The sequence below is a fragment of the Anopheles cruzii genome, chromosome 2 (genome assembly GCF_943734635.1).
Source record: "Anopheles cruzii chromosome 2, idAnoCruzAS_RS32_06, whole genome shotgun sequence".
Classification (NCBI taxonomy): domain Eukaryota; kingdom Metazoa; phylum Arthropoda; class Insecta; order Diptera; family Culicidae; genus Anopheles; species Anopheles cruzii.
Window position 1 is genome coordinate 27,144,154 of NC_069144.1, and position 18,709 is coordinate 27,162,862.

Sequence of the window (18,709 nt, forward strand, 5' to 3'; positions counted from 1 at the left end):
AAAATAAAACACACTAACACTGACCGTACGATCGTGTCACTGTCACCTGCCACGGTCACGCTAACGACGCCGTTACGGCCTTTCACATCTTCAACCACTTACTGCGACACATTCATGAACGTTTTGAGCGACGTTACGAATCCGTGCCTTTTCGGTGCGTGGTAAGAAAAATTAGTTACCAATTAAATTTGGTCCTGCCTTTTCGGCCAGGACGTACTCCGCTGCGCACTGGTGCTAATACCGTGAAATGCAATTTTCCATCTGGCGAAAACCGACGTCGGGTACGGCCGGACCGGTCGGACAAAGTGGACGGCCGCACATCGGTTCACTCGCAAGAGAGTTCAGAAAGTCCGAATACCACGAGCGTTGTAGCTGCAAATGTAGCTTTTCGTTTCACTGCCTTTCTGCTGGCCAACTCTGCAACATCGTTGCGGGAGGTGCGGGGCGAGCCAAACTTCTGACAGCTTTCATCTTGCCGGATGAAGGGTTTTAACTAGTTACTGGTGGACGTTGGACCGGTGGACGACTCAAGGATAAAGCGACCAAACGGTCGCTGTGGCTACGCCCTGCTGTGGTTTATCGAAGTCGGTGGTGCCAGCGAAACTCTGCACTCCATTGCAACACGCTGCCCATAGCGCTGGGTCCGGTAAAGTCCGGCGCATTTATAGATTTCATATGCGGTCTCATAATAAATTTAATTGTTTCTCCATTGCTGGGCGAACAAATTTTACACGCTCCGCCGAAACATCCGCCGACGGTAAGCTTTCGCTTTAGATGGTGTACCGAAAACAGAGCCATTTGCGTTAAGTTGATCGTTGCAAAGTTGGGGAAACTGGCACTGGCACACAACCGAACCGTGTGGGCAGCACCCTCTTTTGGGGCATTTCGAAAATCTGATTGTCCGTCCGTGTTTTGCAACCGATTCGTCTCCGGGCAAGCATTTAAAAACCCGCGCGAGTCGATTCTTTGTAACGCGGGTTGTAATTGAATAAGTTTTCCCCGATTTTACTTGCCACACAAAAGAATGACGTTGAAATTGGAAAACTTGCCAGCGCGAAAGCTTCCTTCCTGGCGATCTCAGGCCGTGCGTATGTTTGCGATAGCAAAATAACAGATTCGTTGCGGTGCGTTCGGGCCGCATAGACCGTGCCGCGTAATGTGTTATGAATGAAGAACCTAAAGGCTAGCGGAACGTGCGCCACCGTTGGTTGGTTGGTGCAACAGTTGCCTCGTCTTTGATATAACTTTTCCAATAAACCCAGTAAATCCATCGTAACACTGCAAAGCAATTATTAGTTGGTCAGTCAACAAAACGGTCAAACGGTCCGATTCCGGTACATCGGGAGTTGCGCTGAGGTTCATAATGTCCGGTCCAAGCGCAAATATGATTTAGCCGTTCGATTAGATGTTCGATGAGCTATCTTTTCCATCAACAAAAAAAACATGATCCTACCAAAGCCATCGGTACTTAATTGGAAGCGATTTTATTACAGTGTGCAGCATAAAATCGATTAACTGCATCAAATTACTTCGAAGCCCTGAGCACTTCGAGAAAACATTGCAGAGAGCAATAAATTAACCTCAAATCGTTCACTGCACAGAGCCAACGCTCGTGGTTTTCTTGTAGTGGCCGTACAATTATCAAAGTGCATCGTAAACCTGCGAGAGCTGCAGAGCATAAACGTTGCACAAGCAAACACAACCGACGTCGGGTGAAATTATGAATCAATCGATTGCAATACCGATGAAAGCCCTGTCGTCGTGTACTGCTTCATTACTTGGTGCTCCAGTCTCCAGGCTAGCTAATAAATCAATCCAAACACCCAACCAATCCGAACCGCTTTGATTGAGCTCATAAAACGGCTCGCAAAACACTGTTCCGCACTCTGTGCGCAATGGGGCTCTGCCAGGAATTCAGCTACTGTACCGGCCAGCACATCTCTCGTCCGGTCCAGCCCATCTTTTTGAATCGGGCCACGCTCGGTAGGTCATCGTTCATTTGCGAGCCCTTTTAATTGGCCGCCCGGAATGGGAATAAATTACCGCGGGTCGGACTAGCACCCGGCACGACACACACTTAACATACAGGCCCCCCAAACAATGCTCGACGTAATTATGCCACGTATTTCCAGACGTTCACGTCCTCCACCGAGCCTGTCGAACGGACCTGACCGGTCACCCAATCAATCACCCCCGGCCGGGCCTAATTGTGGAGGTCGAGGAGCATCGGGGCCAAACCGGGCTCCGTACCGGAAGAGGTACGGACCAGAACCTTAAAGGGCCCAGGGTGTGAACCAAAACAAAAATCAATCATTGTGTTACAAATCTAGGCGCCCGCGTGGATAATTCTTTTTTACACTACCGCCGGGGACCAGGGTCGGAAATGCTCCAAAATTGCCCCTTCACATGGTCAGTGGTTGATGCAATGATTTAATTTACATAATTACTGATTCGACCCGTTATCGATGGCATGCTGTTTGCGTTGTAATTAAGGTTATAAGTCAGCCCCGTGCGCGCGCACACACACACGCCACAGGACGTCAACGCAACATACCAGGCTGCCACCACATTATTATATGGTGCCGCAGTGCAGAGTGCACAGGGAAGAAAAACAAATATGCTTCAGAAGGTTCGTGCACGCGTGTGTGCGTGTGTGTGTGTGCGGTTGTGTATGGTGTCAATTTAAATTTTGGGCTTTGATTAATTAGCGTTGCGTGTGATATTTCACGTGTCGAGTGGTTCCGGCCACGCGTTTGACGTCGAATCACTTCGCTTCCCGGCCGATCGAAGCCTACGGGCCTATGGGCTTAATTAAGGATCGGATTTCGGTACTTCCGGTTCATTTTTGAATAGTAGTACGATAGTTGGCAAATACTACACGAACTTGGATCGTTCATCGCATACGTTAAAGTTTTTTTGTTCGACAACGATTCAAAGCGCTGAAAGCCCCTAAATGTAGGCAATCATCCGAGCAGACCGTAGGTTTCGGAAACGGTACGGAATTTCGAATTTCAAATCAAACATTCTACGCACCGCGGGGCGAGAAACTGGAAACCCATCACGCGATGGAGATGGTCGTTTTGCTTAATGATGCGAAAGCTTGCTGCCGGATGGGTTCCCGCTGGGCGCATGCGCTTACCACGTGCCAAACATTCGGAAGATTTGACAGCGGCCGTAAATACTGTTTCTCGAGAAAATAAACGCCACCAAACGAAGACGGTTCAGCTTCCAGCGGAAGTTGCTGGCATCCTTCATCAAATAGCCGTGGTTTGACGTGCGGGTAAGCTAAAGGTCCGTACCGTGCATCCGTTATCGTAGAAATAGCGACACCGCCTGGCCTATCCTGGAACTGGCGCTTGTGGTAGAGTGATTGCTGTTGCGGGCTGGTGTTACGCTGAACTGACCTGCAGCCACGAGCTATCCTTGTGCCGAGTGTGTCGTGCTTGCGTGTGTGTTGACTACGTTGGTATGCGTCGATTTTACGGCACATTCTCGGCGCCGTGACGTCACGCTTTTTCGCTGGATTGATTACGATGCTGATAAGAAAGTGGCTTTTTTAAAGACTGGCTAGCTTTCCATTGTTCTCCGTTTTGCGTGTCACTTCCCAGAAGGACGGAGGTCCTAGTAGGCAAGCTGCTTCTCTCTCTCTCTCGCGGCGCTAAACGACTAGCAAAGCGTATAAAAATCCGAACATCATAGAATTGCGTTCCACGAACGGTCCCGCTTTCCGCAAAAGGACACGAAATAACACGGCTTCGAAAAGCGCAATGTTTAGAACGTGAACCATAAACACGCACCACGAAGCATCAACAAAGCTTGAATGCCCTTTGTGTTGATTCTGTACAAAAGATCATCAAAATAATGCCAAAGTGTATTAAGTTGAGCCTAACTCGTGCATTTTTGTTTAATTTTATTTCTTGTGTTACATTTGTGTTCTTTGTTTCGCAATTGTGTTGTTTGTACAAAACGTTACGTTCCTTTATTTTGTCTAAGCTACTTCAAAATCAACCAAAACCTTGGTAATGTAATCTTGTCTGACATTCGTTCCTGTAAGCCTCCCGGTTCAGCCTCTTTATAAAATATTGATCACTTAAAAGGCCCACAAATCGTTTACACATTGACCTCGGTTCGGTGAAATGCGTCAATTTGCGCCAGCGTCATCGTAAGCATCATTTTATTCGTTTCCCATCCATGATAGACACTTTCAGCCGTGGGCCACACACATCCTGATGACCGATAAGTGAACACACCCTGCCGGGCTCGCCGGTATCGTTCCCTAGCTTTTTGGGGCGAATAGCATCCCAAGCGCTTTTCTTACTCTATCCCTTGATCCAAGGGCAATTCGGACCGTTTTTCCGCATTCCAACCTCGTTTACTGTCTCGTTTCCATTTTAATTTTATGATTACCGCAACGCAGTAAACCCCACACTAGACCGTCGATCCCCGTCAGACCGTTTGGTGCCGATTTCGGAATTTTTTTGTCTCCTTGCTCTTTGTTTCGCTGCTGTCTCGAGTCTCCGGCAGTTGCGGTCTCCCAAAATGGGTCCAACATGCAAACATGGCTAAGGCAAACGCTGGACCCCCTAGTGAGCTATATGTGTGTTAAATATTTAGTCCCTCCGTTTCGGGAAGGATCCGAAATGTGGTTTCCGTGGTGTCGTATGATGCATTTGCCTCCACGCATAATGGGGTTGTGTGTTCAATTTATGCTGCCCTGCGCAACCCACTGCTGACAGCTCACGAACGACGTTCGAATCGAGAGGTTGGCTCTTTGCTTCTTCTTTTCGCTCATAATACCATTGCAATGAAGTGGATTGTAAAATTTGTCAACCCCTTCGAACTCACCGAACCCGAATCGGATAGTAGTGGGCTTTGGAGACAACCGGGAAGGACTTTAATCCGATTACCAGCCAACGATAAACACCCAATCATCGTCCTTTGGCATGGCTCGGTGGCCGGTCGGCCGACCGAGGGGTTAAGCAATCAAACACTATCGAGGTCAGGCGCCTCCGTAGTCGTCAACGGGCAGCATGGAGCACGTCTTGGTGATTGGCCGATACTCGCCGTAAGCCGATCTGATACAACATCTGCCGGGATCCCCTAGCTGCTGCAATCAGCTGGAGAAATAATCTGTTCTGATTTTCCGTGTCCTTTTCGGGATTTTCATGGTCCTCTTTTTTGTTGGTTTACTTCCGTTCCTTAGGAGTGCAATCGCTGGGCAGCTCCGAAAGGACCTCTGGAAGGTGAAATGCGATCCAAAAGGATGAAGTTTGCAGCAAAATGGATCCCCATTTCCATCACGCTCAGCATCGGTAAGTGAGGAACCGTTTTCGTACATTCTATGCATACATTTCAACAATAATAATAAAATTAAGCATAACATTTCTAATCAACAATGTTATAGTTCCAACTTTGTTGACAATTTTGAAATTCGGCGCAAATCCGGGTGCGTTAGCCTTTGTTAAGCTGCTGCTTGGTCAACTCATTCCCAAATCAAATCGGAGTGATTGGCATTCTCTAACGAGTGATAATTAATCTAATTTACGTCATCAGAGCCCTGACACCGAGAATCAAATAATATTGATTAGCAAACATATCGAAATCTGAGTTTCGCGACACTCTTCTAGACACAATTCTGTGCCAAAAGGCGTTTCATATGTCCATCCTTGGTCGAGTGGAAATCATCATCAATTTTTTCGCCCAACCGTTTGCATTTATCATTACCCGAAACACACCCAGACCGGGCATTAATTGGGACCAAACCGAAGATTCATTGCTCTCCGAGGATGTTACAGTTCTGCGTCCCTGCAACCGGCGACCGGGGGGCTTGACATTTCGAATCAAGCCGATCAAGAGTGAATTATGTTTCCAACCGGAAAGAAAACCTAGAGCACAATGCGATGGTGCACGCTGACGTCTATCTACCGTGTGAGTCCACTCGGACCCCGGATGATGCTCGGCTTTCCATGCCCGAATCGTTAGGCCTTGGGAGCACACGCATCTGGATATTGATGGCATTTGTCCACGATTGACAGTGATTTCCTAGTGAAATTGGGAAGAATTGACACATCCTGTGGCCTGGCGCTTTAATCACTGTCAAATAAAACAATCTACCCGGTGGTTCCTGGTTTCAGATTCTATAGGAGTTTTGCCAACGATTTTCACGATCGTGTAAAGCATCAGCAATCGAATCCGATGTGTCCAGGCCCTTGTGGCCATTTTCGGAGTGGCGGAAAAAGGTAAATGTAACACTGCTTAGGGAGACCACGTTACACTCTCTCTTTCTATCGGGCTCGGGCTGTGGACAAAACGGACGAACGAAAGAAAACCAGACGAGCACTCAGATTGCTCCATAAATTACAATTTGTTGCATTAACTATATCCCATCCACTAGAGGGACATAGCGTCCGTAGCGATGCGTCGCCCGTCTAGGTCCGTTGTTGCCCCGTTGATTCTGGAGATTTTTCTAACATGAAAGTAGTTCCTTCGGGGCATTGTTGCATTGTTTGTTGCCATTTCGTCCGAGCCATCCGTGCGATACGGGCTGGTGTTGTTCGTTGTTTTGCTGTACAACATAAAAATTCAAATTACAAACGTGCATGTGTACCATCCCCGGGAGCAACGTGTGGTGGGAATGTAGTTCTCGGCCCTCGAAAGGTGGGAATGTAGTTTTTCACCGATCACGAAACGATGAAGCTAAATAGAGACATGCTTGAAAGCATCAGATTTTTCAACAAATATACTCTCAAAATATTTAATATTAAATTAACTTACTTAAAAGAAATATTGCATTCTTCAAAGTAATACAGTATTTTTATAAAACCGTTGAAAAACTTTACCGAAATTTACCTTATGTTAGCATTTTGTATTGAGCTTTTTGCCCTATAACCTTTACATTCCATCGCCATCCGTTAGCAGTCAGGCGGCGTCGATAAGACGCTAAAGACATTAGATTATCACCCGGTGCCCCAGCGCCGGCGCTTCGCCGAGCCTGTAACCATTAGGAGAAAATCATTGTAGTAAATTGATTTAAAATTAATTATGGTAAAGATTTATTTCCCCACCGGAAGCGGCCAAACGGCCGCACGGAGGCAAAAACGGCGTCATCGATCGCAGCACAGACCACCTTCTTGATCCGTCTTCTTCCGTTTGTCGTTTGCTTGCTACAACAACGCGGTGCCCTGTCCTGCCGTCGTATGTGTCCGCACGTCCATCACCGGATGGATTATCCTTGGATGGGTTTCTCTGGCCTGCACCCCCCGTGGTGGTTCGTTGGTCAGTTGGCGGTTGTTGGTGTGCGGCACTGTCGGACGTCACACAGCCAGCGGACGTCGAGCCGGCCCAGCAAGCTTTTCGCATCACACCGAAGGACATCGAAGCCGTCCAGGGCGATGAGGTGGTGATGCGCTGCGAGGTCGAGCATCTCGCCGGCTGGGTCCAGTGGACGAAGGACGGCTTTGCGCTCGGTTTCGGCAACGAGATCGTCGGCTTCCCGCGGTTCTCCCTCAACCAGAACCACAGCGACGGGGTCTACAATCTGCGCATCACCAATACCTCGTACGACGACGCGGCCCAGTACCAGTGCCAGGTCGGGCCGGCCCAGCACAACCTGCCGATCCGTGCCCAGGCCAAGCTGACCGTGCTCGGTGAGTACGGGGCGGCGGAATTAAAGTGACAGTTTGATAAGGCCGGCGCAAATAAATATCTTCTCACCGGGAGCGGCCAGCCCTAAAACCTTGTCCACTGCCACTGGCGATCAGGGCTGTGGTCAGTTGAAGCGCGAGGGCTGGCTGCAGGCGGATTGTCACCGATGGGAAGATATTATAGAATCGTTAGTGCTAGGGAATCCCAGATACTACGTGCGGAGATGTTGATACAAATAATGCTGTACGATAATATCCAATTAGTGGTACTTTTTATGTTATGCTTTTGGCCCCAATTTCTATTACAGCTCCACCCAAAGGCTACCATGACCAACATTAACGGAAACGACCGCTCAACGCCGTTGTAGTCAGCAATCAATGCTGACAAGGCTACGAAAGAAAATATTTTCCTGAAATGGGCAGCAAATAAAAAGGAACGACACGATTTGCTAAGCATTTACTTTCAAAGATCATTGTTAGGAAAACATTTACTTGTACAATGATAGGACCCCACATAGGACATATCAATGCAGATCAGTCGCGAAACCTGACCAAACATGAAAGCACATATCATTACGATTACGGAACCTAGACTAACGATTGAATTAGTGACGATAAAAACGGGGCCTCAAGCGCCGTGCTGAGGGTGGAATCTTTTCACAATATCGAAAATATGGTGCGCGATTGTAGCGATCCGGCAAACACCAAACCGCGCGACCCCGGATGGCCCCGGAAAATCACCCCAAAGGCTATCGCAAAGCCATTGATCACATTGTGAAGGTAGCACAGGGCAACGCCAAGGCAGGGTGAAAAGTTGCCAATTAAACGAAGAGGAAAATAATTACCGGCATGCCAGTTATTTGAATTTCGAGCGTACGTTAATTTTCATTGCTTTTACTCTGGCAGCAGCCAGACATTTTTGTACGTTGGCCAGATTCCTTACGTTTCTCTGTGGGTGTTTGTGTGTGTGCATGTTTGGCGCCTCGTTCATTTTCCGTGACTCGCGAGTTTCCTGTTCCATTTTGTATCATTTTATACAATTAGCAAACATGGAATGCGAAGAGAGAAAAAACTGGCCGCCCTCCTGAACGAGTGATGAATTTGGCCGGTGCAGAGGCAACGAAGGACTCGCCTTAAGCTTTTCCGCAGCTTTTTCACGCTTATCGGGCTCATCCATTTATCGGATGTTGTTTTCCGATCGTTTATTTTATTTTATTTGCTCTTTTCGTTCGCTCCACTCATTTCGCTCTATTTGCTACGCATTAACCGAAAAGCGGGACCGGTGGCGGTGCATTGGTCAATATTGCAATCGCGACACTCGCGGAACCACAATGATGCGACACGCTGGCCGCGCAATTCGACTCGTCGTTGAATTTAGTCGCCATTTTCGCCATACGTTTCGGTACGGTTTTTCTCTTCGGGACGGTTTTCCCGGGCATTTTGCGTCTGCCGCACCCGATCGATAGACAACGAAGATTTATTAATAAAGCTTAATATTTCGGTAGTAATTAAAAATGGCTGCAGGGTGCTTTCTTTCTCTCTCCCTCTCTCTCTCGGTTTTACTCTGCCAATATGTCCGAAACTTTGGGACCGACCTGAAAAAAGGCGGCAAATTCGCGGCCCGATCCAATTGAACGCCAGCCTACCGCCTCTTTATTCCGATTTAAATTATGAGCCTGTTAATACGTATTTTGACGCATTCACGGTAATCCATCCACAAGCGGGAAAGTGGTTGATACATTTCGCGAATTTATTTGTTCATAATACCTTTTCTTTTGGTTTCTACCTCGTTGGCAATTCCATTCAATTTTCCAGTAATATATCCGGGGAAAAAATGTATTTAGTCATTCACGCCTTCGATACAATAACATTAATTTTTTTTTATTGGATCATATATAGTCCATAAAATCATTTCGAAATTAAGCTACGGATACAAATGAACAGAGCATCGCACTATTTCATCACTAACCATGCGACTCCATCGGCCCCAAACAGAAGCCAACCAGGCGCCTCCATTCAACCCCAAATAAGTATAAACCCCAACAGCGCATCGCGACCGGACGGACCTATCAATGTTTAATGTTTCTCCAAGCGCCAATTTACTGGCCCCACCGGCCACGCTTATCTCATCGCGTGACATTTAATTTCTGCACGTTTCTCCTCGGTCCAACACGGCTCGACTTGACTTCTTCGCACTCATTTATTATCTAATTAAGAAATGAGTGGAAAACAAATGACCGCCACTACCAGTACCAGCAGCTCCCGCAGACTTCCACGGATCCTTTTGGGGTCCCCGATCCCCATCCGAAAGCTTCCGGCCACGATACAATGGAATGTCACTAGCAAACACACACAAAAACACAGGAAACGCACGGTGCAATGCATTTTTCCATCCACCCCGGGCCCGTAGTCATTAATAAATTTAATTCCGTTTGCTGCCCTAGCAAAACGCGTGTCCTCCTATCCGTAGCCCCGGACCATTAATCATTGATGAGCAAATGAGCCAAACTGGCTGCTGGCCGGAAAGCTGGCGTGGCGCGCGCGTTCAACTTGTCAGACCGTTAAGACGTTGAACCGGACGAAAGTATCCGGTGTCTCGTTAGTTCATCTGTGTGTCTGTCGCAAAGCCCCGGAAAGGAAAAACGAAATACAGAAAGCTCCACTAATTTGTTCCGTGACCTCGTCGTGGGTGCCTTCGTCCCGCTTAGTTCTTAGTTTTTGGGCCGATTTTTTCGGCACTCTTCTGCTTGCTTGTCTACGTTATATCAATTAGTTTGTCTTCCAGCTCGGGTCAAAAAGTCCCGCTCTGAATCCTGCATAATGAGGCTGGTCATTTCGGGCGATCGTTCGTCAATTACTGCACAAAGTCGACGGAAATTTTTGGACCAAACCTTCCGCGAAAGATCATGAATATTCACGGTCAATTAAGAAACGGTACGTTTACATAATTGTCTGTTGGCTGTTGTAGCATTACAAATAGGAGTTCTGTACACTGGGGTTTACTCAAACTGCACAAGTACAGATGTAACTTCATAACAAACCAAATGCAACAATCGCCACTATTGAGTGGTAATACTAAATTCCCCTTTACAGAAACCCATATCGTGTGTCACGAGGCGTTACTTCGCAGAACAGAATCCCAAATTAGAATGAATGAACATTTTCATCTTTTGCCATCCGACATCGATTAGGTGGGACCGTCGGCCCCCCATGGACTTGCTAATGGTTCACATCTTTCGTCGAAGGTCGTCGCCCCAAGTAATGTCCTAGCCAAAGTGTCCCTCTTCGAAAAACTTCTACTCCCAATTTGCGGACAAAATATTGCTTGACATCAATAATTCCATGAGCAATTCACCGGTTACTTCATTTTCATTAATCACAACGCCTTTTGTTGGTCCACTTGTTTTCCTTTTTGGAACTCACGTTCGCTCTATCGTCCCAGGCCATCATCGGCAGTGGATCGGATGCGCGAAGAAAAATTGCGTATGATGATGACAAGACAAATAACTTTCTGTCCTTTCGCCGTTTTTTTCTCTGGTTTCGTCCGCTCCAGCCATCAGTCGGTGGACACGCCTTTCATGAAATGGAAACATGATTTTTTTGTGTAGCAGCACTCTAAACGAATCCACTCATTTTCTAGAGCAAAGTGGAACGTTTCTTCAACACTTCTCTTAATCATAAATCATAAAACGAAACTTAAACGACCCAGGGACGTTGAATTATCGCTCCCCGGACATTCTTTATTTTTAAAACAAATAGGGTCCAAAAAAGAAAATGCATCCTCTTTCGATTCGCAGGCGGGCGAGTAATATCAAGAACAAACAGACTTGTCACAGTAACAACTTCAACCACAGGGAATGATAATCGGCGAGGGCTAGTTGTAAAAAGAACGAACGTTGCCCTCGTGTGTGTGTGTGTACATAAATAAATAACAATCCTCTTATAGGCCGCGGAACCGGTCGGGTTTGATTTGAAAGATCCGCCCGGAACACACTGCAGCTCACGCGCGCGCCATCTCTCAATGTCTCTGGTGCCATTTGTACGAGCCGTAGTACTTGAAGTTGTTCTCATCGCACTTCCGGTCCGCCTCCTTCGGACCACGCGATCCGTATATGTATTTGATCGGTTCCGGGCGCTCCCGTTCGATGTAGTGCAGCAGCGGGGTGAAGATACGCCACGCTTCACTCAGTTCGTCCGAGCGCACGAAATGCATTTGCGAGCCACAGAACACGTCCAAGATGAGGCGCTCGTACGCATCCGGCAGCGCTACGTCCTTGTACCGCTGACCATACGTCAGGTCGAGCTCGGTCTCCTCCATATCGAACGTGATGCCGGGCGACTTGGTCATCATCTTCACGTACAGTGCCTCGCCCGGCTGCACGCGAATGACGAGCTCGTTACGTTTCGGTTTGCCATCGAAAATGTCTCCCGGAACATCTTGGTACTGAATGCGCACCTCGGCCTTGCGCTCGTTCAGTGCCTTGCCACAGCGCAGAATAAACGGAACACCATCCCAGCGCTCGTTGTTGATCTTCAGCGCCGCCAGCGCGTACGTCGGAGTGACGGACCCCTTCGGTACGGTCGGATCATCCAGATACGAGGCTCGCGAGTCCTCATCCGGCCCACTCGGGTTGCCCACGTACTGCCCGAGGACAACGTCCTCGATCTTCAGCTCCTGGATGCTCTTCAGCACCTTCACCTTCTCGTTACGTATATCATCCGGATGACAGGTGGCCGGTTTCTCCATTGCCACCAGCGACAGTATCTGCAGCAGGTGGTTCTGCATCACATCGCGGATGATGCCAAAATCGTCAAAGTACCCACCACGGCCCTGCGTTCCGAACGGTTCCTTGAACGTAATCAGCACCGACGCCACGTGCGCCCGGTTCCAGGTGGGGCTGAAGATTTGATTGCCGAACCGAATCGTCATCAGATTCTGTACCATCTCCTTGCCCAGGTAGTGATCGATCCGGTACAGCTGATCCTCGCTGTACAGCTTCGCCAGGTGGGTGCTGAGCGCGTTGGACGTGGCAGCGTCACGGCCAAACGGTTTCTCCACAATAATCCGATTCCATCCCCTGCGAGGGGGAAAGATACATTTCAGAGCCATTCTCTTCGGACCTTCAAGGCGTGCTCCGCCCCATGCTTACTTTTCGCCCATGCAAGTGTTACGAATGTGCACCGTAACCGATTCGAAAACCGATGGTGGCAGGGCCAGGTAGAAGAGCCGATTGGCCACGCGACCGACCTCGAATTTGCTAATCTCCTGGTTCAGCAGCTCAAAGTCTCGCCGTGCGTCGTAGTTGCCGGCGACGTAGAAGTTGAGCGACCAAAACTCATCGAACTTTTCCAGCTGATCGTCCTTTACCTGAAACGTGCGGAACGTTATGCCTTGCCGTGCCAAATGTACGATCCCGCAGATCCTTACCTTCATGTACTGACGGCACTTTTCTTTAAGCTCCGCCACCGTCATCTTACTGCGCGCATAGCCGATGAATTTCGTGGCCGATGGCAGCAAATTATCACGGAACAGCCACCAGAGCGTTGGGTAGATCTTTTTCTTCGCCAAATCGCCCTGCAACGACGTACACGAGCTGTTAACTTAACATGTTCAAACTACAGTCGACCAACTCAGTTCAGTAAAATATGGTTCCCCTTAAATTAAATTAATACCGCTTCGTTTAGTAACCGCACACCAGATGGGAAAAGGATTCTGGTTTCGTTATCACCCGGGGAAATCAGATGTTTACCGAGCGATGCAATTTGTGGTGAACAATACGGCGACCGGTAACCGATGGAAAACCGCACGGTAATTTAATATTCAGTGCGACCTTCGCAAAATGCGACATAAAAGAGCAAACCCACCAAAGGACCGTTTGAATTCCAAGCAAACAAATCAATCAGCAAATGAGCCGATAACCGGTTCAATGCTATTTAAAAAATAAGCCTTTAATCCGCATGGCGCGAGTCAGATATTAAGACACTGTTAGTAAAACAAAGGAAATAGGGTAATCTTTCCTCACGAAGTGTGTTTGTTGTTAAAGCTGCTCCCGAAATATTCACGCTTCCCGATTCGTGACATTTAATGAAAGCCGTGATTTGATTCAGCATAACAAACCAGCGGTAGTCTCCAGGAGACGTTTGGAAACCTTTAACCAGAAACCGCAAGAACGTTGCCATTTTCACCAAAAAACCCTCATTCATGACCACACTTTCTTGGTCCATTTAACACACCACAGGTACGCGGCCGCGCCACAGTTAGCCTTGCCTTGGTTCGGTGCACACAGTACGAACCCGATCGGCGAAATTATTCCACTCATTCGACCCGCTCCCGAAAACTCCCGGAACGCCGATCGTCATTTAGTTATCATAAATTAACGCTCGTACCCAACGCGTTGGTGACCGCTTAAGGTGGTGGTGACCACTTAGCAATCCGCCGTTTTCTTAGCACTCGAAAGCGGTGCCGGTTCCGCTTAAAAATAAACGCCTCAGAACAGGAGCCGCTGGAGAGCCACCGGCTTCGAACTCACTTACCGATGCACCGAACACGACGAACACATGCGGACAGTTGCAGTCGAAGTGCGTGCCCTCCGTGTCCATGGCGCTCGACTTCAGGTTCCGCCGGATGATGGCCAGCGCTTGCTCGCCGTCCAGCGATTCTGCTCCCTCCGAGTCGCGCCGATTCGCGTGATGATGATGGTGACCACCGCAGCCTGGGGGGAGAGCAGACAGTCAGACAAATTAGAGTCTCGTTTCACGTGTCACGTTTTCAGGTCCGGCCCCCTTCCGCGGAACAGTTTTTTTTTTGCGAGGCGACTATTTTGGTTCCGCAAAAAACCACGATCCGATCGAGTGCGCAGGCAAGCCGCTACTAAAGCGGGCCGCGCATCGCGTCCCGCCGAGCATTGGGACCCAGCATAGTGCGCACCGTAACGCTCACCAATATCTCGACCCCGGGACGGTCAACACAAACACTCGCGATTCGCGATCGGCATCAACCGTGAAACGCGAGGAATCGGGTACAAGAGCGAGCGTTTTTCCTCCGTTGTGCCCTCGGTAGGGCGCGACCGCGAAAATGCACTTTAGACGGTGGTTAGGTTAACGCACACACACACACACGTGTGATGAGGTGCATGTGACGCTTTGGAGCTGCCCCCGTGGTGCGTGGTGCTGCTCTTCCCGAGAATAGAAGGTGCACTGAGCAGGATCTAGGTCTGGTTGGGCATCTAGCATCAAACTTACTCGTAGAATCATCACCAGGAAGCACCTGGAGCTCAGGCAACGAACCGCTGGACGTGGAAGACGTTTCTTTTTCGTGGGTACCACCACGAAAAACTTGCAACCACGAACCGAATCGTTTCATTTCGCACAACTCTAGCAGCTTTTATTCGAGTAGTAAATCTTACGCACAGGCCGAATGGGGCTGTAAAATTGCACAGTGTGAAGTGGCCGACTACAATCGCACAACTAACGATCGAATCGATCAAGCCAATCGGAGGCACCAGAAGCGTGTGTAGGGGGTCACGAACGACCCTCTCGAAAAACAAGAAACACATTCCACATTACGTTGGTGCCATAAGCTGAGGTATAATTTACGGGGTAACCTCTGCCTTAACACGAGCACGGCAGCAAAAACGCGAGCGCGAGTAACGTTTCGATTCACCCCGGCTCCGGTGGCGACTCAGAATCGGTGACTCCACCAAGTCACGTGCAAGACACGCTTCTCAGTATGCGCATTGCAAATGCCGACGAACGCAGCGGTAACGTGCCGATAAGGGGCCGGAATGAATTCTGGTTCCTTTTTTAAGTGACACCTAAAAGATGACAATGATCAGTCTCGTATTGTTTAGAGTCGTCGTAATCAGTTTCCTCAGTACCTTACGTCAAACCAGGCGCAACTTACGCAGATTTAGCGATGCGATTTGCAGACAAAAACCACCGCCCATGTGTGAAGCAACACGTTCATCACACATCGCTCGCTGGGAATCTGCGCGTCACGCAATCATTGGCTCTACAGTCGCGATCGTCGATGCGATGGTAAACATTCGCAAACAAGACGGGGCGGTTGAATCAAATATTGGTTAAGCTCTCGACGCCCTCTTGCGAGCCACTCCAGGGGCAACAAAACGGCCTCATGTAACGTAGCGTCGGACGGAAGAACCGCACAAGAGATATCCCGGCCCGAATCGGTTATCACTCGGTCACAGCGTCCCGCTTTTTTGCATTCTCATGCTCGGACTGCGTTTTCTTTTAAGATAAATTGCTAAAGTAAACAACAATTACTTACTAAATCACGCCCAAGACGCGCGCCATCATAAAATGAGAAACTCGTCCACAGAGGACCACACCTTCGAGGGCACACCGTAGAAAGCTTGCTTCGAAGCGTCGATCAATTAAAGCGAACGAGACCCAGCGGCGGCTCCGCTAGAGAGAGGGATCGTCACAATCGTTGTGTCGGTCCAATTCGCGGAGACTCGCGTGACATAACCCCTGGGGGGGGACACGTAACGCATGCGGCCATTCAGGTCGTTTCACCCCGCTTACGCAGCCTTTGTAAGGTGACCCCTCGAGAGAAGTGGCCAACCAAGTACGTCACGGGGTGCAATTGGCGAATAAAGAACCATCCATTCACTTCTTCTTGCGCCAGCTCACCAATTGCATCTCGCGCCGTGGCCTTGACGCTCAGCACGGCGCGTCCCGCGTCAAAACGTAAACAAGCGCGAGACGCGACGCTGCGCTAATCTCGCGCCGCGCAAGATTACACACACACACACACACACACCCAAGTCCGACAGCGTGTTGCGTGGCGACCAATCGTGCTCCCGGCGGCGGCGTGCCGTGTGCGAGCCCACAGAGTTTGTGCCCTTGCGCCAAAGTCACATTCAGCACGGTGGGCGAAAACCGGACAAAAAACTCAAATCACAGCCCTGGGTTATCTCCGGTGCGTGGCTGTGTGCACGACCGAAAAGCGAGCGCACGATCACGTGATGGGCGCCAAGTCCTGTCACCTTTATCCTGGCACAATGAGGTGAGCCAGAGGGAGATATTAAATGCGATACGCAGAGCGATCGTAATCTCGGATCGTAATCCGTGACTGACTGCGGGCACACGTTACAGAGCGCGTGTCATCTGTCGGACGCATCGTGTCCCGATAAGCCATATCGCTGATGACGTATACGCCCGGTCACTTCTGATGGAAGACAACGCGTTCGATTTACCTGTTGACCGCTGGTGGTACCCTTCGCCGTTGTTGGTGCCATTAGCTGACGATGATTTGGCAGGATTCATGGCCGAATGCGTCACTGCGAGTGCGTCGAGGGTCGAGAGAGCGGAACACAAAACAAAACTAAAACAACGCGCGACACTCGAACCGATCGGTAAGATTATGCCGTAAGAGAGAGAGAGAGACAGAGAGGGCAACAAACGAGGTGCGCGATTCGCACAAAAGGCACAACCGAACGGAATCTCGGCAAGTTGCAGACTGATCGGAGGGAACGCATATCGCGGACCCAGCGATCGCTGGCGCAACACCAACACCACCACCACGGCGGTAAGTCGCTTACGCGCTTAAGCTTTTTCAAGGCTCCGAGAGTCACGGTGGCCGCGGTAGACCCGAGAGCAAACCGTGTGGTACGAAAAGTTACCACGGAATTAGTCGGGCCATTTGTAACCCATTAGAGGACTCCGGGGTACAAAACAACATATGATCAAATGGACATCCCAAATCCCACGAGACGGCCTATCAAACTGTTGTTGTTGTTCTAGGGATTTTTTTTATCGATTTGCGTGATGTAGTCCAATAGGGCGTTTATTGATACAACTTCACTATCGCTCGGACCCGCCCTTTACGGCGCTATCTGAAGTGGTCTGCAAGTCGTTATTCGCGCATCAGCTTCCCTCAAGTACCGTTTATCGTAACGGAAAGTTTATCGGACAACAAAATGAGTCTTTTTATCAACCACCGAGTCGATAATAGATTTCCGTGGGTTATCTTGCTGAGACAGGGTGGCCGTCTGGAACCGTCTGGGTTTACCTCTTTAAATAGTACTGCATGCGGTTCAAAGGGTGTGCAATGATAGGTGTGCTTTCTAAACGAGGTTTGATTTCAATTGAGCTTGAAGCTATGAACATCTCACCCCCAATGGCCGCTCAAGAAGTGTACCGTGAAGATGATGGACATAAATCAGACGAAATCTGACGAAAGAACAATAAATTGCCTTTGCCGGTGTCTGGCCAGAGATGGAATTCAAAGAAAGCTCCGATCCACACACTCACACGCGGTCACGACGAACCATGGCTGGCGTGCAGGCTTCCTAGCTGCTGCTGCTGCTGCTGGCTGTTTAACGTACCGAAAGTTAAGCGAGAAGAATACCAATTTTCATATTTTCCTTAGTATTAGCATAATTTCACATCTTCACCCGGCTTCCTTTCCACGTGGCGTGGCAGTTCGTTAGTGACGCCGCAAACGCCGCGACCGTGGCTGGAAACGTGCAATCCGTACGCATCCGAAGAACGTTCCGAACCACGGGCAACTTTCTTTACCAAGCACATGTGTGTGTGCCGTCTTACAGACGGCAGGCCACCGGAATCGGAAGCGGAGGGGTTTCACAATCCTTTAACGGATGGTGTGTGTTTCTTCGCCATGCACCCGGAAGATGCTGACAAGGCCACGGAGCCATCGCGCTCCCGTGTGTGTGTGTTTGTGTGTGTGTGGTGTATGTGCGGCACTATGACTTCTGCCAAACGGGATTATGTTTGCTTACGCTCATAACTTTTCTCCTGGCGTCAGATATGGAAATGTCTTGCGTATCGTTCGCCGTTCCACTGAAACTGAAACTCAAACAGAGAGAGAGAATGAGAGAGAGAGAGAGAGAGAGAATGAGAGAGAGAGAGAGAGAGTGGGTCCAAAGGAGGACACCGAAAGGATGCGGACGCCCTGACTGCATCATCTCGTTGCGCTGGCGTGGTGCGCGCCGCGTTGCAAACTCCTTCCGAAGATCCGCGTGCTGCATTATGCACAAGGAATTTGGCCCTTCTTATGCCCGAAGAAGCTTTGCGTCATGTTT

The 18,709-nt window shown here is 49.2% G+C and overlaps 2 protein-coding genes across 2 annotated transcripts; one reads left to right on the top strand and one right to left on the bottom strand.

The window, feature by feature from the left end:
- Positions 1 to 1,895: 1,895 nt before the first annotated feature.
- On the top strand, positions 1,896 to 7,983 carry LOC128278763 (irregular chiasm C-roughest protein-like). The gene is made up of 3 exons (XM_053017491.1): positions 1,896 to 1,983; positions 7,281 to 7,646; positions 7,952 to 7,983. Exons 1-3 carry the CDS (start codon positions 1,896 to 1,898, stop codon positions 7,981 to 7,983), a joined length of 486 nt encoding a protein of 161 aa, XP_052873451.1.
- Positions 7,984 to 11,357: 3,374 nt separating this feature from the next.
- LOC128268745 (glucose-6-phosphate 1-dehydrogenase) lies at positions 11,358 to 17,104 on the bottom strand. The gene is made up of 5 exons (XM_053005940.1): positions 16,862 to 17,104; positions 14,178 to 14,356; positions 13,072 to 13,218; positions 12,794 to 13,011; positions 11,358 to 12,721 (listed from the first exon to the last, which is right to left on the bottom strand). Exons 1-5 carry the CDS (start codon positions 16,929 to 16,931, stop codon positions 11,662 to 11,664), a joined length of 1,674 nt encoding a protein of 557 aa, XP_052861900.1. The 5' UTR covers positions 16,932 to 17,104; the 3' UTR covers positions 11,358 to 11,661.
- Between the last annotated feature and the right edge of the window lie 1,605 nt (positions 17,105 to 18,709).